Source organism: Geotrypetes seraphini, chromosome 2 (genome assembly GCF_902459505.1).
Source record: "Geotrypetes seraphini chromosome 2, aGeoSer1.1, whole genome shotgun sequence".
NCBI classification, from domain to species: Eukaryota; Metazoa; Chordata; class Amphibia; order Gymnophiona; family Dermophiidae; genus Geotrypetes; species Geotrypetes seraphini.
The window spans coordinates 57,376,502-57,402,475 of record NC_047085.1 but is presented as its reverse complement, the minus strand read 5'-3'; the positions used below and the strand labels follow the sequence as shown (position 1 = coordinate 57,402,475).

General features: G+C 42.7%; 1 protein-coding gene across 1 annotated transcript in view; it reads right to left on the bottom strand.

Moving 5' to 3' along the window:
* Positions 1-25,974, bottom strand: part of EIF3E (eukaryotic translation initiation factor 3 subunit E) — a 174,322-nt gene that overhangs the window by 53,611 nt on the left and 94,737 nt on the right. Inside the window, exons 9-10 of the mRNA XM_033934790.1 lie at positions 20,472-20,573; positions 6,000-6,109 (exon numbers count right to left, since the gene is read on the bottom strand). Of these exons, the coding sequence (XP_033790681.1) occupies positions 6,000-6,109; positions 20,472-20,573 (212 nt within the window). The remainder of the gene's footprint in view (positions 1-5,999; positions 6,110-20,471; positions 20,574-25,974) is intronic.

The window sequence follows — 25,974 nt, the reverse complement described above, 5'->3', positions numbered from 1 at the left end:
TTATTATAAAGTATCAAGTACCAATTCCATTCACTATTTAAAATCTTTGTCCATTCACATCTTTATTTTTTCATTTCAATTCTTTACACTTTCTAATTTGATCGTTTTACAGCCTTATCACTGTTAGTTTTCTTTTCCCCTTTTATTCCCCTTAATAGTCACTTGAGGTTGCCTATTTCACATCTATGTTTGGTCAGATTGGAGACTGTTATACTGAGCTTACTTATAGACCACAAAATTTTTCATGATTTAACTTCCTGACTCTCACTTTTTTCATTTTTTCCCCAATTTCAGTTTTTCTTGCTTTTGTCTAACTTAAGAACATAAGAATAGACTTACTGGGTCAGACCAATGCCCAGTAGCCCATTCTCACGGTGGCAAATTCAGGTCACTAGTACCTGGTAAAAACCCAAAGAGTAGTAACATTCCATGCTACCGATCTAGGGCAAGCAGTGGCTTCTCCCATGTCTTTCTCAATAGCAGACTATGGACTTTTCCTCCAGGAACTTGTCCAAACCTTTCTTAAAACCAGCTATGCTATCCGTTCTTACCACAACCTCTGGCAATACGTTCCAGAGCTTAACTATTCTCTGATATTTAAAAACAATTGTGCCTCATTTTGGTTTTCTATTGTATTTGAACAGCCAATTTTGTCCACAACTTAGCTTTGATCTGCCTCAGTGGTAAGACTTTTCTTTTTACAAACATAAGTCCTTGATGGCAAAAGCATACAGTCACTTTTTAAAACACACTCATTTATTGTTCACTTTCTCACATTAGTTTGTCAGTGCTGGGCAAAATAGTGGAAACAATTATAAAAAATAAAACTGTGGAACAAGCAGACAAACGGAGAAAAAGAGAGAAAGAAAGGAAGGAGACTCATGAAATCACCAGACAACAAAGGTAGGAAAAATGATTTTATTTTCAATTTAGTGATCAAAATGTGGCAGTTCTGGGATTTATATCTGCTGTCTATATTTTGCACTATATTTGTCCATTTTTCTATAGTTGTTATTGAGGTGACATTGCATATTTTAAAGTCATCTTACCTTGACATTTTTGAAACCCCCCCAAATATAAATGATAATTAACATTTTCTCTGCATAGTGTGCTTTGTATTTTTTTATTTTGTGGTTACCATTATGTATTAATAAGATTATATTGTGTGTATATGAAAAATGGATGGAAGAAATTGCATTACAATTAGTATTATTATTATGGGGGTGGAGTTTGGGCGGGTCTGGGGCGGAGTTTGGGTGGGGGTTCTCAGTTGGTATTTGTTAGGCTTAGGGGGTACTTGGCTTTAAAAGGTTGAGAAACACTGCTTTAAGAGGATGCATTCTTGGCTGTAATAGCCTCTTTCACTTTGCCTTTTAACCACACTGGCTCTCATTTTCTCTTCTTTCCACCTTTAATACGTGGAATGCATCTGGTCTGGGCTTCCACAATGGTATTTTTAAACATCCACACCTGGTTTGCACTTCTGACCTTTAGGTTTTCTTCCATATATTTCATCCAATCAAAAATGTAAAGGATTTTCATAGGACCATAATTTTATTCTCAAAATATAAGGCCAAAGGCACACTGGGTTTTTAAAAAAATTCCCCAGCTCCCAAATATGAAATAACTCATATGACCTAGTCAAGGTTCTTTAATTTTGTCCTCAAAAACTCCATCTGTTGACTGACACATGAACTGATAAGTACTCAGATTCTACAAATAATCATAACTTAAACATACTAACAATCTTAACCATGAACTGTATTAGCATATAGTTAAGACCATAGGAGTATGCTTAAATCCATATCCTCTCCATATTACAACTCACTTGCTTGGGTTAGGATAAGTGCCAGATCTGGCATATGACTTACTTTATGTGTTGGGTCCAATGCCTCCATGGTAGAAAAACATTTCATTTGGACTATAGAATATTCTTCCACACAAATACTGTATCTCCATTAATTATTAATTTTTCTAAAATCTATTGGTTTCACCAATGACAGAATCTGAAGAAGTTTGCATTTGATTGCCTACACAAGTACATACAGTGACCTAGTCACAACCCCACTAGCAATTCATCATAGACTGCTAGAAACACAAATTGCTTTCTATTTAAATCTAAATGTTCCCTAAAGATTACCAACAAAATCCAAATAGCACCAAAAGGTTCAACAAAGGAAATGAAGCAGCAAAACAACAAAAAGATTGTGGAACAGAATATAGTTAATAGACGTCCAAATAATTTTAAAACAATAATATACAGTCACAAGATAGAAACCAAATAATGTATACAGTAAAAATAACCCAACAAAGTAGTCTTCTGAGCTTAGCTGCTTGTTTGTAGCCTCTTAACTACTTGAGTACTTGTGACTTTTATGTTTTTACTAGTATTTTAGCCCGTTACATTAACGGGTGCTAGAATATATGTCTGTCTTTATTTCTGTCTCTCTCTTTCCCTCCAGCTGGTCTTTCTTTCTGTCTGTCTCTCTCCCTGGCCCCCTTTGTCTGTCTGTGTTTCTGTGTCCCTACCCCTGTGTCTTTCTTCTTTTCTTTCTGTCTCCCTTCCTCCCGCTGTTTGTCTTTCTTTCTATCTATCTGTCTCTCTCCCTGCCTCCTATGCAGCAGCATTTCTCTCCCCCCACTTCCTTGTGCAGCTGCATTCCCTCCCCCTCCATTTACCTGTGAAGCAGCCGCATTCCCTCCCCCTCCATTTCCCTCCCCCCACACCACTTCCCTGTGCAGCAGCAGCGTTTCCTCTACCTCCCCGCGGTCTGGCCGGCTCCCTTATTGCCCCCCTTCCCTTCCTGCGGTCCCGACAAACCTGCCGATTCCAGTAGCATGTGCAGCACTCTACACACGCTGCTTCGAGGCCTTCTACTGCCCTGATTTACTCTGGCACGTCCCTGATGACATCATCAGAGACTTGGCAGAGCAAATCAGGGCAGTAGAAGGCCCTGAAGCAGCGTGTATAGAGTGCTGCACACGCTGCTGGAATCGGCAGGTTTGTAGTTGGGACCGCGGGAAGGGAAGGGGGGGCAGTAAGGGAGCCGGTCAGACGTAAGCTTGACTCCTACGACTGAATTTTGGCAACTTTGTTTTTAGACTACCCTTAGGCTAACGGCTCCCTTAGTTACTTTGAGAAGTTTATTTTTGTTTTAAAAGCCGCCTTCGTGGCTCCTCTCTAGATCCCCGCCTGTATCGGAAGCCTTCTCCGACGCAGGTGCGGCTCGAGAGAGGAGCCTCCACTGCGGCTTTGTCTGTTGAAAATCATCCGTTCTGCCAAAAAACAAAAATGTGCAACCACCCCTAGCATGGCTTACTTTAGGTTTCTTCCCCCTCCCCCGTTGCCGAGTTGAGGTTAATATTCGGATGCCATCTCTCTGTCTTGCAGCAGGCTTGCCAGCTCAGGCCAGACAAAGTTCATTTTTTAGTTCAAAGCCAACGCTGCGTCTCCTCTCTCGATCCCCGCCAGAGTCAGAAGTCTTTTCTGACTCTGGTGAGGTTCGATAGAGGAGCCGTGGCGGGGGCTTTGAACAAAAAAATGAACTTTGTCTGGCTGGAGCCGGCAAGCCCGCTGCGAGACAGAGAGATGCATGGTAAGCGCGCATGCGCACTCTGCCGGCCACGGAACTACAGATCAGGCAACACGGTGTTAAGAGTGCGCATGCAAGCTTAGCGTTTTATTATTACAGATATTTAAACCAGCCAAGGACTCTATAAGACTCCTGAGGAAGGAATTTTTATTTTGCTAAAACACAGCCCGTGTTGGGTCATTTTTACTGTATACATTATTTGGTTTCTATCCTGTGGGCCACTTATGACTGTATACAGCTGTTTATTGCAAACTGTGTGCCTGAGATTTCAGATGTGCCGCGATACACTGGGGAAGAGGAGAGGTGCAGGCTGTCTACAGGACATGCTTCTCGCGAAGAGAGGCACATCCTGTAAGCAATCTCCTGATGCAGGCAACTCTTCTCTCTGGTGGCCCTTCTCTCCAGTGCAAGTCCTTCTCTCGGCACAAGGCCTGTTTGAAGGGCCTTTGCGCATGTGTGTGACGTCATCATGCCGACGCCAGCGCACTTCTGGGTGTCTCAAGCTGGGGACACTAGATTTAGTGTGCCCCGGCTGGAAAAAGTTTGCACCCTTTGTGAATTGTTTTTAGATTAAGGTTTTTATTTATTTATAATTTCACTTAATACACCAAGCATTCAATATCTTGTACAGAAAGTTAGATTATGAAACTATAACATCTAATTCAAATAAAGATTGCAAGGAAATAAAATATTCTTAATCTATCTCAAGTCCTCAACAAATAGAATCCAAGATTAAATTGAGTGACAAAATAATTAGGTAATAAGGAACATAAGAAATCCTGAAGTTGAAGCTGTTCGAGAATCTTTCATTCTTTTGAGGCTGTTACACTTTCTTCTTTTCCAAGGCGTTTAAGGGACAGAAAACTGGATAAATGAGAAGGTTCTAGGAAAACATTTAACCGACTGATATCTTATTATGCACTTGCATGGGAATCTAAGGTAAAATATACCACCTATTTCAGTTACTGCTGGTCTCAAAATCAAGAATTGTCGCTTTCTTTTTTCTGTTTCCTTTGAAACATCTGGAAATATCTGAATTTTATGTCCCAGGAACTCTTTAAATCTATTCTGAAAAAACATTCTCAGGATCTATTCCTTGTCTGGTAGCAAAGCTACCGTTAACAATAATGTTGATGAAGTAGCTACTGCCATGTCAGAAACTTCTAGAAGGTTTGTAACATCAAGTGGTGTCTGCTGTTGATTTTTACTTTCCAACTGTTTTTCTTGATTTTGTGGAAGGTAATACTCTCGGAAGAATGCAGGAATAGACTGTTCAGGTACCTTTAGCATTTCTATGAAGTACCTTTTCAACATATCTATTGGAGTAATCGTGGAAATTTTTGGAAAGTTCAACAGATGAAGATTATTTGCTCGAGTTTGATTTTCCAGAGTTTTTAGCTTTCTTCTTAAGATAGTGTTGTCAGTAATCAAAGCTTCCTGTATCTTTTTAATTGAAACTACTTCTATTGGGTTTTTCTGAGATTCTTTTATGACTGAAGATATATCTTGTATTAAAGTATCCTCTCTTTGTACGTTTAGCTTCTCTCCCAAATCCTTTACTTGTGAGCGTAAATATGTTCCCAGGTTTACAACCAGGTCCCACAAAGCAGTCAAAGTAACCGCAGGAGGTTAATTTAATATAGGAAAAACTCCAAGTGCAGGAGATATCACAGGTTCCAATCGTGCCCCTTGTCGGTCTTGGTCCATCTCCTTCGATGTTCCTGTCACAGGCTGTTCCGCGGGGTTAGTAAGGTCCCCTTCGGAACTTAATAGCAAGCTCTCACTAGCCTCCCGCGGGGAGAACACTGCCTCTTCAGACGTGTCCAATGTACGCAGAGAGCTTGCTCTCTGGGGTTGTAGAGGCAGAGCTCTAATGTTGGGGCTCAAGGTTGTATCCAGCCCTAGGACTTCCACCTTAGCATCACTCCCTGGTGAACTCTCCATCGGGCAATTCCCCGGCTTAGTTTGTTCTTGTTGAAGTCGCCGTAAAAGCTCATCAATTGTGCCGAGTGAGGGTACTTCTGAGCGGCGGGAGGCTCCACCGACACTCTTTCCCCTTCTTTTCGGCATTGTAACAGGTAAATCTCAAGAAATAGAGGTAAACTTCCACAGCGTCTCAGCAGCTACAGACTGCAGCAGCCATCTTGGATCCTCCACTGCCCTTAGATTACTGTTTTTAAGTTATTTGAACTACGAACTGGTACATCTGATCTTCTGTTCCACAATCTTCGTTCCTAAATATTATCACCATATCCCTCCCCCATTTTCTCTCATTAGCAGATATGCAGAAATATATATAACAGACAATACAGTAGCCTGAAAAGTGGAAGAATCAGAGAATTCCTCCAAAGATATTAAAGAATCTTAATTTCCTATAAACTGACTAGTAGAATTTTACGTTCTTACCTGATGCTGATACACTGATGGATACGGCAAAAAGTTTCAAAAATAAATAGGCGAGCATTTTCAATAAAATCTTCAAGGCAAGCCACTAAGAAGAAGTCATTCACTAACACCTAGAACAAGAAAAGTTGTTGTCAAATGTACACATATGGTCAGGCAGAATTTACTAGGTAGAAGGCTTTTTGGAAACAAGATTATTAAATGCAAGATGTTTATTAACATACTGCAAAATGAACAAGATTAAATCTTAGAAACACATTTTGATCATTGCAGGTACACAAGTTAAACATCACTTTGGAGCACAATTCAAGGAGTCATTTAATAGTTACTGCATGCTAATATCCTTGGAGCACGCTGTCACAAACAGAGGAATAAAATGGGCTCTGCAGCAGATGACATCGTTAATAAATACCGCTTAGCATTTTGAAAAGTATATAATACATTTTCGAAGGTTTCAATTCAGATAAGATAGAAGGATTAGGTTCTTACCTCGGTAATCTTCATTCTTGCAGATGTCTAATGGTCCTGAATGCTAGGGTCTTGTATCAGAACCAGCAAGTTGCTTGCAGAAAACTGTCAATCATGTTTTCCAACTCCACCTCCTTCTAACCATCCTGTCTCACTGGGGCTTCCATTAAAGCCCTCAGCTCATCCTAAACCAAATCACCATATATGGGACGCAGACCATGCAGGATTGCCCAGTACTGTCCTTAGTTTGTTTTATACTATTCATTTTCTATTAATAAGAGATCCTCTGTGTTCATCCTACACTTTTTTTTAATTCAATCACCGTTTTCATCTCCACCACCTCCCTTGGGAGGTCATTCCAGACATCTACCACCTGCTCTGTGAAAAATAATTTCCTAACATTACTCCAAAGTTTGCCACCCTGCAACCTCAATTCATGCCCTCTAGTTTTACCAATTTCCTCTCTCTGGAAAAGATTTGTTTCTATATTAATATTTAATATGGAGTTCTTTTCTTTTTATGTATTATTTTTTTAAATCGCTTGGACCTGTCATATGAACAGGTGGTATAACAAGTTTTAATTAAAAAAATACCCATCTGTATCATATCACCCCTGTCCCTCCATCCTCTAGAATATACATATTAAGGTCTTCCAATCTCTTTTTGTACGTCTTTTGGTGCAAGCCCCATACCATTTTCGTCGCTTTTCTCTGAACCACTTCAGGTTTTTTACATCCTTAGCTAGACATGGCCTCCAAAACTGAACACAGTACTGTAGGTGGGGCCTCTCCAACAACCTGTACAAGGGCAACAACACCTCCTTTCCTCTGCTGGTTATGCCTCTTTTTATACAGTCCAGCATTCTTCTGGCTACAACCACCAACTTGTCACACTGATTCATTGCCTTCAGATCTTTAGACACTATCACCCCATGATCTGCAGGCCCTGATGTTAGAGGCAGACTTAGATTATTATTGCTATCACAGAGACATGGTTCAATGATTCTCATGGATTGGATGCTAACCTACCTGGCTATAATCGTTTTAGGAAAGACAGGGAAGGCCGAAAAGGTGGAGGAGTAGCTCTCTATGAGAACAATATCCAAGGGACTGAAATACAAGGGGACTGTGGAAAGGAGGATGAGATATGGATAGCTTTGAAAAGAGAAGATGAACTTCTAGCAATATAGGAGTTGTCTTCAGACCTCCAACACATTCGGAGCAACTTAAGATCTGGTTGCAGATATTCTTGTTTGTGATGGATGACCAAAGGGATGCCTACTCCCTCTGGCCAGCAGACCCACCTCTTCAAAATGGTGAGCCTTCCCTTTCCCAGTGCATCCTGGGAGGGGCCTAAGGCTCTGATTGGTCCAGGTTGGTTAAGGCCCTTTCTATGGGAGGTGCCTTAGGCTATCACCAGTGATGGGCACATGCAAATTTAGCAATTCACTACTCTGTCAACCTCATTTGCATGAGCATATTTTGGAGAATGATTCACTTTTTTAAAAATTGCTACAATAACGGCTATGACAGCAGCCCATCAGTTTTTAATGCACATTTTTGAGAATTAAGCCCCAAGTTAGGAAAGTTTAGAAAAATTAGCAGCATGAGAGACTAAAGTCAGAGTTAGTCAGAAAAGGGAGAGAAAGCTTTTGCTTATTTTTTTTAATTTTATTTGAGGGAGAGGTTTAGGTTTGAAAATAGCAATACACCACAAAACAGATTTAGAATAAGCACAGTTTAACTAAGTAATTAAAGTTTAGAGAACAGATATCAGGCAGCAAAACCTATAACAAAACAGTTTAAAATTAAGATCAAAGAACACTTTAGTTTTGTGATTCAGGTCTTTCAAGGAGAACACATGTACTTGACAAGCATGTGCCACAAAGGAAGATGCAGCTGCCGCCTTAATCCCTCGAGCCAAAGCTGCAAATCAATGCTTGAGGAGCAAGTCCACTTTGTGATCCTGTGGATCACTAGGAAGGGAGGTTTGTTTAGTGCCTTGTGCCACCAGCAAATCCACCTGCTGGAAATCTGGTGCTATTAGATACAGCTTGGACATAGTTTTAGCTACTCGAAGATATTCGTTTGGCAACTCCCGGAGATCAGTGACCAGCTTAGTGATGTCTGGAAGGGAGGTAAAATTGCGGTTGGAGCCACAAAACTGATCATAACTGAGCATTGAGAAGCAGCTGGTGGGACTTCCAACTTTAGCTCTTCCAGTGAGATGGAAATAACACTCGAAAGTGCAGAGGCCCTGAACTATCGGCATACTATGGTGTCTTCCCACTGATCCAGTTTTGCAACAACCTCTTGACCGCTGTCCTCCTGTGTGGAAACAGACTCTGCCAGGGAGACTTCATCCTGGGATAAAAGTGGCATAGAATCAGACTTGCTATCCTCCCAGACAAACATAACCTCCTGATCCAAGTCTGCATCCTTGTCTGGTTGGGGCGCTTGTCAAGGGGAGAACTCCTGCATCGCTGCCACTGGTGTGCTGCTGACAGACACTGAAGACTCTCTGCAATTCAAATAAGCATTCCACATCAGGCTCACAAAATACAGAGTGAAACCTGGTACTGGGGGACTCTCCTAGAGAATGACACGGTGGCTGTTACCCACGGCTAGCCGCCAGTAGCTGCGGGTAACTTGCCAAAACGGTGGGGGGGGAGGGGGGGAAGTGCTCATTGCGGGTACGGGGACAAGGCCATCCACCGCCCTGTGGAGCGGTGAACAGCCTTGTTTCTGCAATTAAGGAAGGAAGCGTGCGCGGTCACCGATCGCGCGCGGCCCCCTCCTTCCTAGCTACCAGCCGCATTTATTTCCCTCCCTCCCCCTTACCTTCGTGGCGCATTTTAACTTTACAGAGTAATTTGTTCAAGCCACCGGAGTATGTCTGAAGTTGCGTGCGTCTGTGGGCGGAAGCTTCTCCTCTGATGCAACTGGAAGTTGCGTAAGAGAGAAGCTTCCACCCGCAGACGCATGCGACTTCAGGCAGGCTCTGGCGGCTTGAACAAATTACTATGTAAATTTAAAACGCGCCACAAAGGTAAGAGGGAGGGAGTTGCTCGGACTGCGCGAGGGGTACTAAAAGGCAGTGGAAAGGAACAGTTGCTCATGGGGGATGGTGAGAGGGAAGAGTGATGGTGGAAAGGAAAGGAACAGATGCTGGAAGGGAAATGGGGAACACAGAGTGGGGAGAAGACACTGGAAGGGAAGAAGACAGAGTTGCCAGACTATGGTGGGAGCAGAAGGAAGAAGATGGGTGCCAGATCAATTGGGGGGGGGTGGGAGTGAAGGGAGAGGCAAGTAACAGACAAATAGAAGATGCAGAGAGAAGGCAGACAGTGGATGGAAGGAATTGAATGAGGAGAAGATGAGGAAAGTACAAACCAGACAAAAAAGATAGAAAAAAATTTATATTTATTTATTTTTTTTTTGCTTTAGGATAAAGTAATATATTGTGTTGATAAAAATTAATAAACAAAAGCTGAACATCTCTTTCTCCAGTTCAGCAGCCAGAACTATGATTTATAAGGCAGGAATAAGCTAAATATTGCAATACTGAGGCTTGTATGAATGCTGTGGGGACAGTGGTCGCAGGCAGGGACAAATTTTTTCCTTGTGTCATTCTCTAGTCTCTCTGACTCTGGCAGGGACCCCCTGCCGGTTCTTCTGGGCTCTGTGGCCTCCATACGACTGTGCTTGGCAAATACAGGTTCAGAGGGTCCTGGAACAGGTCTTTTCTCCTGGGGATGTGCCTCCTGCAGATCTCCAGCCCTGGAGGACTCAGGCGACTGAAGCTGAGGTTCCCACCCCTCCCCCATGCGCTCACAGCACATGGACACTCCTTGGCTGGACATTCAGCACAAACCTGGCATGATACAGGGGTAAAATGGCCTGAGGAGTCCATCTCAGTTGATTTTGAGCAAAATTGAGGGATTATGAGGCAGATGGAAGTAAAAGAAAAAAAAGATTGTTTAAAATCTAAGATGGTCATTGCCAGAAAAATCACACCAAAAATGGCCCATGGAGATTCCCTGAAGGAAAAGAAAACACAGGAAAAGCGGTTTTGGAGGTTGGCGTCCTGGGCTCCGAAACCTTCAAATTTAACTTTCTCCATAGGTTTCAATATCTACTGTGACCTAATGGATCACAGTAAGCTCAGGAAGACTGCGACATGTAACACAGAAACATCCACCTTCACTAATATTACCTCTACGGAATTCCTTCGCTCCACTAGTGCACTGCGATACTCAGGAAAACAGAAGGGAGGTGGGACTGGAACCAATGAAGGTAACTCAAGAGAACAAGCGCACCCTAAGTACAAATAAAAAAGCCAAAAACAGAAAACTATTACTGTTGGGGGATTCCATCATCAGAGGCATTAACCTTGGAACACAAGACGAGGAGACCAAAATAGTGAAATGTCTTCCAGGATCCTCAGCTACCAGGAGTTCCAGGCAAATAATGACTATAATTAAGGAAGAAACTAAGGATTTTAACACTGATGTTGTTATCCATCTGGGAACAAATGACCTGGCCAACAACTCCACACTTGCAGCACAGAAAGCTTTTCGGGAGCTTGGTGAGGGCGTGAAACCTTTTGTAAAGACTTTAGCTTTTTCTGAAATACTGCCTGCATATGGAAAAGGAGAGCAAAGAGTGAAAAACACAGAGGACTTTAATAGATGGCTCAGAGCCTGGTGTCATCAAGAAGGCTTTAGGTACATAGGAGGATGGGGAAATACATGGAAGGACAAGAAGCTATATTGCACTGATGGGCTACATATTACTACAGCAGGAAAAAGAAACCTTGCAGAGAAATTTAGACAATATTTTTCTAGGCATTTAAACTAGAAGGTGGGGGTGGTGTATGTACGAAAGACAATTATATAGACCACCCCCGGCAAAAGAAAAGATGTGATAGTAGTAAAGGCTGCAACATAAGCAATATCAGCAACTCATTTCTTAGTATTGCAACGGAAAGTGAAACGACACAAAAATCCATACGAAAAAGGAGATTATCGCTGAAAAATAGCTGGAAAGCGATGACCACAAATGCTCGCAGTCTAAGCAACAAAGTTCATGATCTGCAAGCCCTGATATTAGAGGCAGATCTAGATATTGTTGCTATCACAGAGACATGGTTCAGTGAATCACATGGATGGGATGCAAACATACCGGGATATAATCTTTTTAGGAAGGACAGAGATGGTCATAAAGGTGGAGGAGTAGCTCTCTATGTAAAGATCAATATCCAAGCAACCGAAATGCAAGGGACCTGGGGAAAGGAAGAAGCGATATGGATTGCTCTGAAAAGAGAAGATGGAACTTCTATCTATGTGGGTGTAGTCTACAGACTTCCGACTCAATCGCAGCAAATTGATAAGGATCTGATTGTGGATATCCAAAAGTTTGGAAGGAAAGAGGAGGTTCTGCTGTTGGGAGATTTCAACCTGCCAGATGCGGACTGGAATGTTCCGTCTGCGGAATCGGAAAGAAGTAGGGAGATTGTGGATGCCTTTCAAGAGGCTCTGCTCAGACAAATGGTGACGGAACCCACAAGGGAAAAAGCGATATTGGATCTGGTCCTCACAAATGGAGAGAGTATCTCTAATGTTCGAGTGGATGCTCACCTGGGTAGTAGCAATCATCAAACGGTTTGGTTTGATATAAAGGCTAAAGTGGAGAGAGTCCTAGATTTCAAACGTACGGACTTTAATGCAATGGGAAAGTACCTGAAGAAAGAGCTGTTAGGATGGGAGGACATAAGAGAAGTGGAAAGACAGTGGTCTAAGCTGAAAGGAGCGATAAAAATGGCTACGGACCTTTATGTGAAGAAAATCAATAAAAACAAGAGAAAAAGGAAGCCGATATGGTTCTCCAACCAAGTGGCTGAGAAAATAAAGGCGAAAGAGTTGGCGTTCATGAAATATAAAAAAAACCAAGAAGAGGAGAGCAGAAAGGACTACAGGGTGAAACTGAAAGAAGCCAAGAGAGAGATACGTTTGGCGAAGGCACAGGCGGAAGAACAAATGGCTAAAAATGTAAAAAAGGGAGATAAAAATTTTTTCAGATATATTAGTGAAAGGAGGAAGATAAAAAATGGAATTGCTAGGCTAAAAGATGCTGGGAACAAATATGTGGAGAGTGATAAGGAGAAAGCAAATGTGCTAAACAAATACTTCTGTTCTGTGTTCACAGAAGAAAATCCTGGAGAAGGACCGAGATTGTCTGGCAAAGTTACGCGAGAAAATGGAGTAGATTCTGCGCCGTTCACGGAGGAGGGTGTTTATGAGCAACTTGAAAAACTGAAGGTGGACAAAGCGATGGGACCAGACGGGATCCATCCCAGGATACTAAGGGAGCTCATAGAGGTTCTGGCGAGTCCTATTAAAGACTTGTTCAACAAATCTCTGGAGACGGGAGTGATTCCTGGGGATTGGAGGAGAGCGGATGTGGTCCTTATTCATAAAAGTAGTCACAGGGATGAAGCAGGAAACTACAGGCCAGTGAGCCTCACTTCAGTTGTTGGAAAAATAATGGAAGTGTTGCTGAAAGAAAGGATAGTGTATTTCCTTGAATCTAATGGGTTACAGGATCCGAGGCAACATGGCTTTACAAAAGGTAAATCGTGCCAAACGAACCTGATTGAATTTTTTGATTGGGTGACCAGAGAGCTGGATCGAGGACATATGCTAGATGTAATTTACTTGGATTTCAGCAAAGCCTTTGATACAGTTCCTCATAGGAGGCTGTTGAACAAACTTGAAGGGCTGAAGTTAGGACCCAAAGTGGTGAACTGGGTCAGAAACTGGCTGTCGGACAGACGCCAGAGGGTGGTGGTTAATGGAAGTCGCTCGAAGGAAGGAAAGGTGACTAGTGGAGTCCCTCAGGGTTCGGTGCTGGGGCCAATCCTGTTCAATATGTATGTAAGTGACATTGCTGAAGGATTAGAAGGAAAAGTGTGCCTTTTTGCAGATGATACCAAGATTTGTAACAGAGTAGACACCGAAGAGGGAGTGGAGAATATGAAAAAGGATCTGCAAAAGTTAGAGGAATGGTCTAATACCTGGCAACTAAAATTCAATGCAAAGAAATGCAGAGTAATGCATTTGGGGATTAATAATAGGAAGGAACCGTATATGCTGGGAGGAGAGAAGCTGATATGCACGGACGGGGAGAGGGACCTTGGGGTGATAGTGTCCGAAGATCTAAAGGCGAAAAAACAGTGTGACAAGGCAGTGGCTGCTGCCAGAAGGATTCTGGGCTGTATAAAGAGAGGCGTAGTCAGTAGAAGGAAGAAGGTGTTGATGCCCCTGTACAGGTCATTGGTGAGGCCCCACTTGGAGTATTGTGTTCAGTTTTGGAGACCGTATCTGGCGAAAGACGTAAGAAGACTTGAGGAGGTCCAGAGGAGGGCGACGAAAATGATAGAAGGCTTGCACCAGAAGACGTATGAGGAGAGACTGGAAGCCCTGAATATGTATACCCTAGAGCAGGGGTGTCCAATGTCGGTCCTCGAGAGCCGCAGTCCAATCGGGTTTTCAGGATTTCCCCAATGAATATGCATGAGATCTATTTGCATGCACTGCTTTCAATGCATATTCATTGGGGAAATCCTGAAAACCCGACTGGATTGCGGCCCTCGAGGACCGACATTGGACACCCCTGCCCTAGAGGAAAGGAGAGACAGGGGAGATATGATTCAAACGTTCAAATACTTAAAGGGTATTAACGTAGAACAAAATCTTTTCCAGAGAAAGGAAAATGGTAAAACCAGAGGACATAATTTGAGGTTGAGGGGTGGTAGATTCAGGGGCAATGTTAGGAAATTCTACTTTACGGAGAGGGTGGTGGATGCCTGGAATGCGCTCCCGAGAGAGGTGGTGGAGAGGAAAACTGTGACTGAGTTCAAAGTAGCGTGGGATGAACACAAAAGATTTAGAATCAGAAAATAATATTAAATATTGAACTAGGCCAGTTACTGGGCAGACTTGCACGGTCTGTGTCTGTGTATGGCCGTTTGGTGGAGGATGGGCAGGGGAGGGCTTCAATGGCTGGGAGGGAGTAGATGGGCTGGAGTAAGTCTTAACAGAGATTTCGGCAGTTGGAACCCAAGTATAGTACCGGGTAAAGCTTTGGATTCTTGCCCAGAAATAGCTAAGAAGAAAAAAAAAAAAAAAATTTAAATTGAATCAGGTTGGGCAGACTGGATGGACCGTTCGGGTCTTTATCTGCCGTCATCTACTATGTTACTAATGTGGTGCTTGCCTGTTCCAGCAAAGGATTTTAGCTGGAATCAAAGGGAGAAGAAATCTGCTTCACAGATTCACTGGACGAACAATGAGGTAGTGCATGCTAATTTATCTCATACATATGCATTGTGGATGTCCTGAAAACCTGAGTGTGTCTCAAAAACTGGGTCAAGAACCCCTGATCTAGACAAAAGCATGAGATGCCATAGTTAATAAGAACAAACTGTCATACTGGATCGCACCAAAGATCCATGAAGCCTAGCATTCTATTTCGAAGTGAACAATACCCAGCAGTACCTGCAGGTGCCAGCTCTGTGGGTATTTGAGTACCCCCAATATTATGCAACCTCCATGACTGTGTCCAGGGAGGGGGTAATTTCTATTAGGTTTAGCACCTCCAATAATTTTGAAAAGTTTGACTTTTATCCAACTCCAACTTCATCAGCACCGAATGAGACTCAATAGAGTCTCAGGGAAATAGACCCACGGAACCACAGTTCACCCTTTGGCTACCATGGAACAAAGTACACATATTACCATTGGTCAATGACTGTTACAGACTATCTACTTCATGGCATCTTTCATCAAACCACATTAGATCTCTTGCTGTATGCAATCCTTCCCTAAATGTTCATTTAATGTACTTCATGCAACTCCTAAGAGTTATACCAAACTGCCTCTTTAAACAGACGGTACGACAATCTCAACCTTAAAGAATCCCAAGTCTTGTAATGTGTCTCTATAACATCCTTGTACTGCAATTGTATCTCTAGGCATCCTTGCTCTTTACTAACTGTCCTGAAAGTCACCTTGAACCTTTGTAGGCATAGTGCGACTCATAAATCCCAGATTAGATAAGATCCAAGCACCTGGAACACAAAGTTTCAATGCTACTTAACCCCAAGAATAAGAAGTGGTTTTCTCAGGTCTATCTTAACAGCTTGTAATAATAATAATAATAATAACTTTATTTTTATACTAGTCTGTCTGTCTGTCTTTATTTCTTTCTCTCTCTCTCTCATTAGCCGCTTTCTTTCTTGCTGCCTTTCTTTTTCCTTGGCTGTCCATCACCGCCCCTTGTCTGCTCCCCCTGTCCATTTTCCCTTCCTTTTACCTCCCCTGTGTCCACCACCACTTCACTGCTCTCCTTATGCAGCAGCAGCCCTTCTCCCTTTGTTTTACCTCCTCCCTGTCCAGCAGCACCTCTTTCCTTCTCCAACTGTCCAACATTAGTCCTCTGCAGTGTTCCCTCTAAGCTGTGCTGGCGTGCGCTGGCGCACAAAATATTACATCGCAGCGCACAAGTTTCACGTCACAGCGCACGGCAGATGGCAGGGCGGCGAGAGGAGAATCGGGCGAGTTGGCTCATAACTTGCTGGCGCCCAATATTTTTAGCGCACAGCGAAAAAAATTTTGCTCACAACACCCGCCCGCTTAGAGGGAGCACTGGTCCTCTGTTCCTTTTTCTTCACCCCCCCTGTCCATCAGCATCTCTTTCCTTCTCCCCCTGTCCAGCAGTAGGCATCCCTTCCTTTTTTATCCACCCTCCTCCTTCTTATCCCTATGATACTCTTACCTTGCTCTGCCCCTGATCAGAGGTTCCCGACAGCCGCCCAGTTGCACCCATTGGAAAAGTTCCCACTGCCGCATCCCGCACCCCTCCTGACGTGGCTCCCGCTGTCCTTTCTGTCTGTCTCTGTCCCTGGCCCCCTTTGCCTGTCTGCCTTTCTGTGTATCTCCCTGCCCCTGTGTCTTTCTTCTTTTCTTTCTGTCTCCCTTCCTCCCTCTGTCTGTCTGTCCAAAGCAGCATTCTATTCCCCTCTATTTCCATTTCCCTTTCCCCACACCAGTTCCCTGTGCACTTGCCCCTGTGTCTTTCTTATTTTCTTTGTGTTTCCCTTCCTCTCTCTGTCTGTCTGTCCAAAGCAGCATTCCCTCCCCCTCCATTTCCCTCCCCCCCCACCAGTTCCCTGTGCAGCAGCATTAGCGTTTCCTCTACCCCCCTTTCCCTTCCCGCGGTCCGGACTACAAACGTGGTGATTCCAGCAGCGCTTGCATCAGTCTCCACACGCTGCTTCGGGTCCTTCTACTGCCCTGATTTACTCTGGCACGTCCCTGATGACATCATCAGAGACGCGGCAGAGCAAATCAGGGCAGTAGAAGGGCCCGAAGCAGCGTGTGAAGACTGATGCACACGTTGCTGGAATCGCCATTCGGGTCCGCGGGAAGAGAAGGGGGTGGGTGGCAAAGGAGGAACGGAGATCGGCGGCGGCAGGAGGAACGGAGATTGTCGTCTGGCTGTGGTCCGGCTTACGCTGCTGGAATCGCCATTTGGGTCCGCGGGAAGAGAAGGGGGTGGGTGGCAAAGGAGGAACGGAGATCGTCGTCTGGCTGCGGTCTGGCTTGTGTAGAGCAGGGAGGCTGTGACGTACTAAGCGAGCAGGTGGTGACGTAAAACGCGCGCATGCGCACTCGTGTTTCCGCGACGGATCAGGGAACACGACTTTTGAGTGCGCATGCACGGCCTAGCATTTTATTATATTAGATACAGCCATACCACAAACAGTCTAAGCGGTTTACAAGGGAAGAGACTGTATAAAGACAGCGACATTACAGAGAACTTTCGAAATTACATTGGCATGTTAAGTTTAGTCAGGTTTATCTGGAAGTGTTTTGGAAGTACATCAGGTTGAGGTACATCAGGTTGGATTGGGGTCAGAGAAATTTGTCAAAGAGATAAGTTTTTATTGACTACCTAAACATTTGAGACTTCTCCACCAGGTTATTTAGCTAAACCTTTCTTTTTTTATATCCAACTATACTAAATGCTTTTATCACATCATCCGGCAAGAAGTTGCAGAGCCTGTCAAGTAAAAAAGTAATTTTCTCCTGTGTTTGAACTTACTACTTGCTTACCTTGTTTTTGTATTTTTTCAGAACAAGCCTCAAACCTTATTCTGAGGAAATGCTGCAAGCAGAGGAAGCTTTTGATTATGTCTTCAGATTCTTCTAAGACACACATGCTACATAAATAGAATATTGGGCAGAATACCACATTGTTCCATATGTAACAAGTGGACAAGTGATTCAATTTATTCACCACAGAGCAAATACAAAACTAAGTGTCTATGATACCCAATTCAAATGGTCCTTTAAGTTTATCAAAAGAGAACCACAAACACATTTAAAGTCATTTAACATGTTTCCTTTTATCTTTTGCCAACAAATAATATAGTAGTTATAATTAAAACCAGCTGACTTAGTATAAACAAATGTCAACTGCATTGCACTAACAAATATCATAATTTCCTCTTGGACAAATCTGCTGTGGATAATTTGATAGTCATTTTTCCTATTTTCATACTATTAAATACACAATTATGTTCTGAATGATGTGCAGTAGTGCTGCCCGATTCAGAGAAAAATATTTTGATTTGATTCGATTCACTGTTAATGACACAGCTTTTTAAGTTTAAACAAAGTAAAACAATAAATTTCACAACAACAATAAATTTCACAAAGTACTTCAAAAAAATCATATTTTTCCATTAAAGCAGTTTTGGAGACATTTGCTTGAACAGTCTTTTTTCCCAGTCCATAAGCAAGCAATATGAAAAAGATTTCCTTAATTATCTACTCAAACTTGTTTGCTATTTACTTTCATTGTACCTAGGCTATTATTCAGTAGAAAAAATTTAGTTTGTTCAATCATTACATTACATTAGGGACTTCTATTCCGCCTATACCTTGCAGTTCAAGGCGGATTACAAAAGAGCTAACTGGACATTTCCAGTGAAGTTACAACAGTTTTGGGTTTTTGGGGTTTTTTTTGGTTACAAGGAAGGAGAGGTAGCTGGATTAATTCCGGAAGAACTTGCAAATTGGATATTAAATTGACTGTACGCTACTGTGTGATATAACAAATAGATTACAATTAGAGTACAAATAAGATTACGTTACATTTCAGGGATCTGAATACTTGGTTGGTGTTTTGGGGAGGAAGAGATTATTTAAGTGGAGGTTTTGGGGGAGAATTTATCTAGGAGGAGGGGGAAGGGTTGGGTTAAAATATCTGGATAAATTTTTTGAAAAGTAGAGTTTTGATTTCTTTTCAAAAAGTTTTGAAGTCGCAGATCAAGCAGAACATTCACTCATAGAAGTCCAGTGTCCAGACAGGATTTGATTGAACAAAGTAAATTTTTTCTACTGACTAATAGTTTAGGTATAATGAATATGTTAAAGCCACACAGAAAAGCAGTAAAAGTCAATAGGTTCTCCGAGTGGGAACAACCTGATGTCTCAGCACTTGAGGAAAAGACCACGTAATATTTATAAGATAAATCATATAAATGATTATACTGAAGCAGGGTGTCCTCATCGTGAGAGGTAAGCGAGGGGAGAGAATTCTCCAGCGCTTTACACAATAAGGCACAGGTTAATCACCCTCTGCCTGCACACCATCATAGGCAGTGTGAGTGTGCTTCGACTTAGTAGTCTTAGACACCTTAATCACCACCGGCGGAACCGACTGCTCAGCTATCTGACCTGAGGAAACAGGGGAAGATACAGCAGATGATGTCGAAGCAAGAGCCGCTGCAAACAATGAAGGTTTGATGAGGCTCAAGGTGGATGCAGGAGGTGCAGAAGGAGGCTCGATGGAAGTCGAGGCTGAAGACGCCATCGATGTCGAGGGATTAGTCGAAGACTCCATCTCGAAGAGCTTGTCCACCAGAATGCAACGACGCTTAAAAGCACGAGGATGAAGTGTTTGGCAAGGTAGGCACGACGTGGGATGATGTTTAGGCCCAAGGCACTTGAGGCAGCGTCTGAGGGTCCGTGAGAGAGATTGTGCGCCGACACTTGCTACACTTCTTAAAGCCTGTAGCAGGCCGGGACATAGGCCAAAAAATAGCCGCCGCGAAGTCGAAGCTGGTGGGCTGCGGCCAAGTGGCCCGTCCCGGAGAAAGGACGGAAAAATGTAAAAAAAAATAAAATAAAACAGCGATTCGTGAAGAAAAAACACCAACCGCAGTTGTAGAGAAGGCAAAAGAGAACAAAGCTGAACGCAGAGAGTCAAAGACGGACTTCTCGGCTCCGCGGAAAACTAAGAACTGAGGAGACGCGCCATTATGGGCAGGAAGGCACTCGCGCATGCGCGGTGCGGGCGACTCTAAACTTCTAGTTTCTTCAAGCAAGTCTGCTTGTGAGGCGTTTGCATCGGGGCTCCGTCGAATGACATCACCCCATATGTGAGAATACCTGCCTGCTTGTCCTGGGATAAATAAATCATATGTATTTCTAACTATGACCTAACTGTATTAACAGCTGTACTGATTTACCTGTACTAGCAACTCTAATGAATGTCCGTGTCAAACTGTCCATTGTAACTTCTTAGCTAACTGACCTAACCTCTTTTAATATAATCCGACCTTGAACTGAATATGTAAAAGCAGAATAGAAAAACTGATTTACATAATAATTAGGTTAAACAAAGGATTAACAATATAAAACCCATGTAGAGACTTTAGGAAAGGGTTGGCAAATCACCCCACTAAAATTCTGCCAAGAAATAGTAATGCAAGTGGCGGTCCCCTAAATCCTCTGAGACATGGTACTTACGTCTAGGGGGTACCTTTACAGCGACTAACCTTAGCAAGTAGTAAAATGCAAATAGGCTATTCAAGAATATACCACCAGCATCATCATATCAAGTGGCTGTTAACATAAACTATGAATTAAGAGCTTACCGATTCACACTCCCTCAATTTCTTCTGGGCACCATCAAAGTCAAAATTAACATACAAGCACTCTACAAATTCTGTAATAGGGTCTTTGTAGGTATAAGATTCCTGTAAAATAAAAACAAAATATACACTTCAGATTTTTAGACAATTTTACTCAGATCATCTCTTTTTATCTGAAATCAATAAAAACAGTAAAACCCAAAATGAGTATCTTTATGTTTGGGCTGCAAATGTCTTTGTAACTTCCTTACTATAATCACTAGAAAGCAAGGCCACAGAGAGGTATATTCTCATTATATTTGTTAAATAACTGCTTATTGCTCCACTTTATAACTAATTTTACAACATTGCACAAATGAATGGATGCAGAGAAATGCAACTTACTAGATTCAAAGCAGCATCATAAAAACTAGGAAAAAGCTTATTGAATAATGTCAAATGTCATAATTTAATTGGCCAGTATTAAAAAAAGAAAAAAAAAATAGGACTGAAACACAAAGCCTGATTATAAAAAATTTAATAAGTCGATGAGTAACACTCCAAGAGCATAATTGTGAAATTACAACTGAGCAGCACTAAAAGCAATTACAGTCACAAATATCTTTCAAAGCAGTATTTTTGTACAAATCAACTCCTGTTATGATTCAGTATCAGAAGTACACAGCAATACTGTAATGGTTCGCACAGCCAAAATCTCTGTATAGATATTATAGCTAGGATTCAAAATTTCTGCAGTAGTTGTGTTATGTTATCCCTCTTAGGAAATCATAAACTGGGGAATGTAGTTTGTAAATTGTGTTTTGGATGCTGGTTATTTTTCTTCATCTATAGGGGAGATAGTTTTGACACCCATTCTTAAATAGTCTACTTTAGACTTATCCATATGTAGCAGTTTTTAGACTCGTAGCTAGTATTTTATAACTAACCAAATTAAGAGTTGATAGTTCGCTTACACTGTCTTAAGTTTATTGAAGATTATAATGTGTACCCTGAGCACAATTCTGTTTTAGAAAACTTAACAGCACAGAGGGTCTTTTGTTAACCTTAACATCTCAAGAGAGAAGGATACCGAGTTTCTATAATCAAGTTATATTGCTGCAATTTGATATATCAGCAGCATTTGACCCAGTTGACCACTCACTCCTTTTGATCAAACTAAGCAAAGTGGGATTGTCTGGAACAGTATATGAATAATTTCCAAAGTTTTGAGTAGTAGAAACTATAGAGTGAAGAAAGAGGGAAAATTATCTCATTCATGGATGCTATCATGCGGGGTCACTCAAGGATCTTTAATATCACCAATGCTGTTTAACATCCTAATGAGCTCCTTGAGACTAACTAAATTAGAGGTAGATGAAATCTTACTTTTATATGCAGATGATATTTTTGCCATGGTTTCTACCCTCTCTAACTTGGAGTTGACCTATCAAAAGATAGAGCTTCATGAAAAAATTTCATTTATTAGTCCCTGGAGGATTCAGTATGCTAAGTGTTCAATCCCTTTATGAAATCTGGGAGTTGAAGAATTTCTAACACTTTTCTGAGCAGATGCGCCTCCTACCTTAGAGAGAGATGGAGTCCCCTGCAGTTCAGTCCCAAAGTCAAGCAACATATCTGAATAAATCCATGACAAGGAAGGGGGTTCTGGGGAAGCTCCCCAGCAGCAAACAATTTCTGAACTGGTATGCAAAACATGAAAATAAGTAACAAACTGGCACAAAGGCAACACAGAAAAACAGCGAGATACAATGTAGAACTAACCTGCAATAAGGAACAGTGTAGATCTAACCTGCTGCATGCGATATAAGTCACAGAAATGGTCATACAAATCCATTGAGCAATCGAGGTCTTAGATGCTGGTTGACTACAACGAGGGGGAACAGTAAGGACAAAGATAATCAGACGGCCAAAAATCATTAGTCCTCTCCAAATAGTGGAGCAAGACTCTCTTGACATCCAAGATCTGACTCTCTTGCGCAAGATCTGACCCTTTCTCTCCAAGCCTATGGAATGAAACGAAGGCAAACAAACTTCCTGGTTGACATAAGAAAGGCACAATACAGAGAACAATTCCAGTGTCCGTGATTCGAAGAAAGAACATAACATAAGAAGTTGCCTCCGCTGAGGCAGACCAGAGGTCCATCTTGCCCAGCGGTCCGCTCCCGTGGCGCCCCATCCGGCCTATTGCCTGAACAGTGGTCCCAGACTAATTTTGTAACTTACCTCTAATCCTAACTCTAAACCTACCTCCACTCCTATCTGTACCCCTCAATCCCTTTGTCCTCCAGGTACCTATCCAAACCTTCTTTGAAGCCCTGTAGCGTGCTCCTGCTTATCACATCTTCCGGTAGCGCGTTCCATGTATCCACCACCCTCTGGTTGAAAACGAACTTCCTGGCGTTTGTTCTAAACCTTTCCCCTTTCAATTTATCCGAGTGCCCCCTTGTACTTGTGGTTCTCCATAATTTGAAAAATCTGTCCCTGTCTACTTTTTCTACGCCCTTCATGATCTTGAAGGTTTCTATCATGTCTCCTCTAAGTCTCCGCTTTTCCAGGGAGAAAAGCCCCAGCTTTTTCAGTCTGTCAGTATATGAGAGGTCCTCCATACCCTTTATTAGCTTAGTTGCCCTTCTCTGGACTCTCTCAAGTACCGCCATGTCCTTCTTAAGATACGGCGACCAGTACTGAACACAGTACTCCAGGTGCGGGCGCACCATTGCACGATACAGTGGCAGGATGACTTCCTTCGTCCTGGTCGCGATACCCTTCTTAATGATACCCAGCATTTTGTTTGCTTTCCTTGAGGCTGTGGCGCACTGCGCCGACGCCTTCAAGGTTGTGTCTACCATCACTCCCAGGTCTCTTTCAAGGTTGCTCACCCCTAGCGGTGATCCCCCCCATTTTGTAAGTGAACATCGGGTTCTTTTTCCCTACATGCATGACCTTGCATTTCCCTATGTTGAAGCTCATTTGCCACTTTTTGGCCCACTCTTCCAGCGTTGTCAGATCTTTTGAAATTTGTTGCTTCCCTCGCCAGTCTCTCTTCATATTCTCTTTCCCTCTCTTCATATTCTCATTTCCCTGCACGAAAGAGCTTGAAGTTCCAAAATATGCCCTGCTGAAACAATGGTGACCAGAAAGACAGTCTTGATCGTCATATCCAAAAGAGTAGCATCCTTAAGTGGCTCGAATGGGGCTTCCACAAAACCCTGTAGAATGATTCCATGAAGGGAAAGGATGACGCAAGGGAAGCCGCAAACGAAATGCCCCTCTCAGAAACCTGGTCACATCTGGATGAGAAGTAAGTGAACTAGAACCTCTGCTTGCCCTGAAACACGAAAGGCCTGCTACCTGAACTTTAAGGGAGACACCACTAAACCCTTATCTAAAACTGCCTGAAGAAAGGCCAGGACCACCGAAATGGAAGCCCACTCAGGCTCTAGCCAGTCCTTAGCACACCACTATTGGAAGTCTTCAAGGCTTTGGCATAAGAAGACATAGTTGAGTGTTTCTTGGACTTCACAAGCGTCAAGATGAAATCTGAATAACCACACCTCATCAAGGCTGAGCGCTAAAGACCAAAGTGAAGCAAGTTTTCTATGGGCACCAGACCCCGACTGAGAAAGTTGCAATGAAGAGGGAGTGTGAGCTTCCTGTATCGCTGAAGACAAACGAGATCTGAATACCATGGGTGACAAGGCCAGTCCAGAGAAACTACAATTACAAGGCTGGGATGTGTTGCTATCCGGCGGATAACCCAACCAACCAGAGGCCACTGAGGGAACACAAAGGAGCTCGTGAGCCATCCAGGGCTGAACCAAGGCATCCAGCTCTATGTTTCCGTGCTCTGTTCTTCGACTGAAGAAGCACCAGACCTTCGCGTTCTCTGCTGAAGCCATCAAGTCCATCTGGGACTGACCCCAGTGCTGTAAAATCAGATGTTACACTTTCCGTGAGAGGGACCACTCTCCCAGGTCCAGGACCTTTTGGCTGAGGAAGTCTGCCTCTACGTTGCCAACACCAGCCACATGCATCACTGAGAGAGACAGAAGATGTAACTCCACCCAGCAAAACAGCATGCGAGCTTCCTGGCCCAAGGGAGCGCTTATGCCCCCTTGATGATTTACATATGCCACTGCTGTGACGTTGTCCAAAAACACTCGTACCACTTTTCCTTCCAGAGTGAGCTGGAGAGCGAAAAACGGCAGTTGAATTTACCAAGTTCCAGATGATTGATCAACCAACGCCTCTGATGAGGAGTCCATTGCACCTGAATGGAGCAGTACCCAAAGTGAGCACCCCAACCCAACAGGCTGGCTAGCAAAAGGAGGTATGTAAGGGGAGGGGGGAAGTCTCTGAAGTTTTGAGGCATCCTACAGACCCTGGCAGGTGGAGGGAAATAACCCACTGGTCCTGGAATAAAGTGGGATTATACAAGAATTTGTGTTTTCCAGTATTATGTTTGGTTTGAGTAGATCTGTTGATTGTACACTATACGTGTTGTAAAGTATGTTATGGGAGATTTGGATTATGAGTGAGCTACCAGGGTTATATTATTTCTCTTTTACTTGTTTCGTTGTTACCATCGCCCATTCCAATATTATGGGCTAGGGAAGGGGAGGTGGCTTGACTACATCGAGGTGGAACAGTAAGGACAAAGATAATCAGATGGCTGAGGGGGGGGGGGTTTGGCTTGGAAGAAGTTTCTGTATAGAAATGAGTATGTTTAGAAAGCTACTAGTTTACTTTTGACCGACTGTTTTCATGGTTGTTTGTTGCTTGATTCAATCCCCCCCCAAAAAAGGGATTTCATTTTAAGTGTACTTACATTTATCATCTTGAGGTACAGCATTAGGCATGGCTCTATAAATCAGCAATAATCATAGTATCATGCAAGAGAATAGATTTCAGTCTCTCTTGTTCTTGGTATTAGGAAGGCAGCTGCACCCAACACGCATTATACTGGCAGGAGAAGTCACTGAACATTAACCTCTGAGAAAACTTGCTTTCCAGAATATGAAAAAGCACTGGTACAATGACTAAAAAGTTCCATGCCACAATTTAGTTTCAAAAATCAATTTGTAGAGAAATAGATTTCAAGGGCTACCAAAGCAGCATTAATGTCTCTACTAATAGATGAAACTAAACAAAATAACTCCTCAACAAACTTTGCCACAGGTACTTAAAAGATCCAAACAATAAGGCAAAACACTAGTCTAAGGGTTCTGAGAGTGCTAAGTGCAAAACGGACACACTTGAATAGAATAACAATATTAAATCAACAATAATATAAATAATATAGGTGATAGAGGCAACCTCAATGTGAGGATCAGCGAAGGGAGAAAAACTCCAACGCTTCACACAAAAGGACAAAAGTACAATACCTTTGCCTGCACACCATCACTAGTAGCCTCACATGTGCATAAATCAAATCAATAGTGCTATACCACAATCAGGTAATAACAACACTCAGTGTGAAGAAAGCAAAAAGCACTCAAAGAATCCT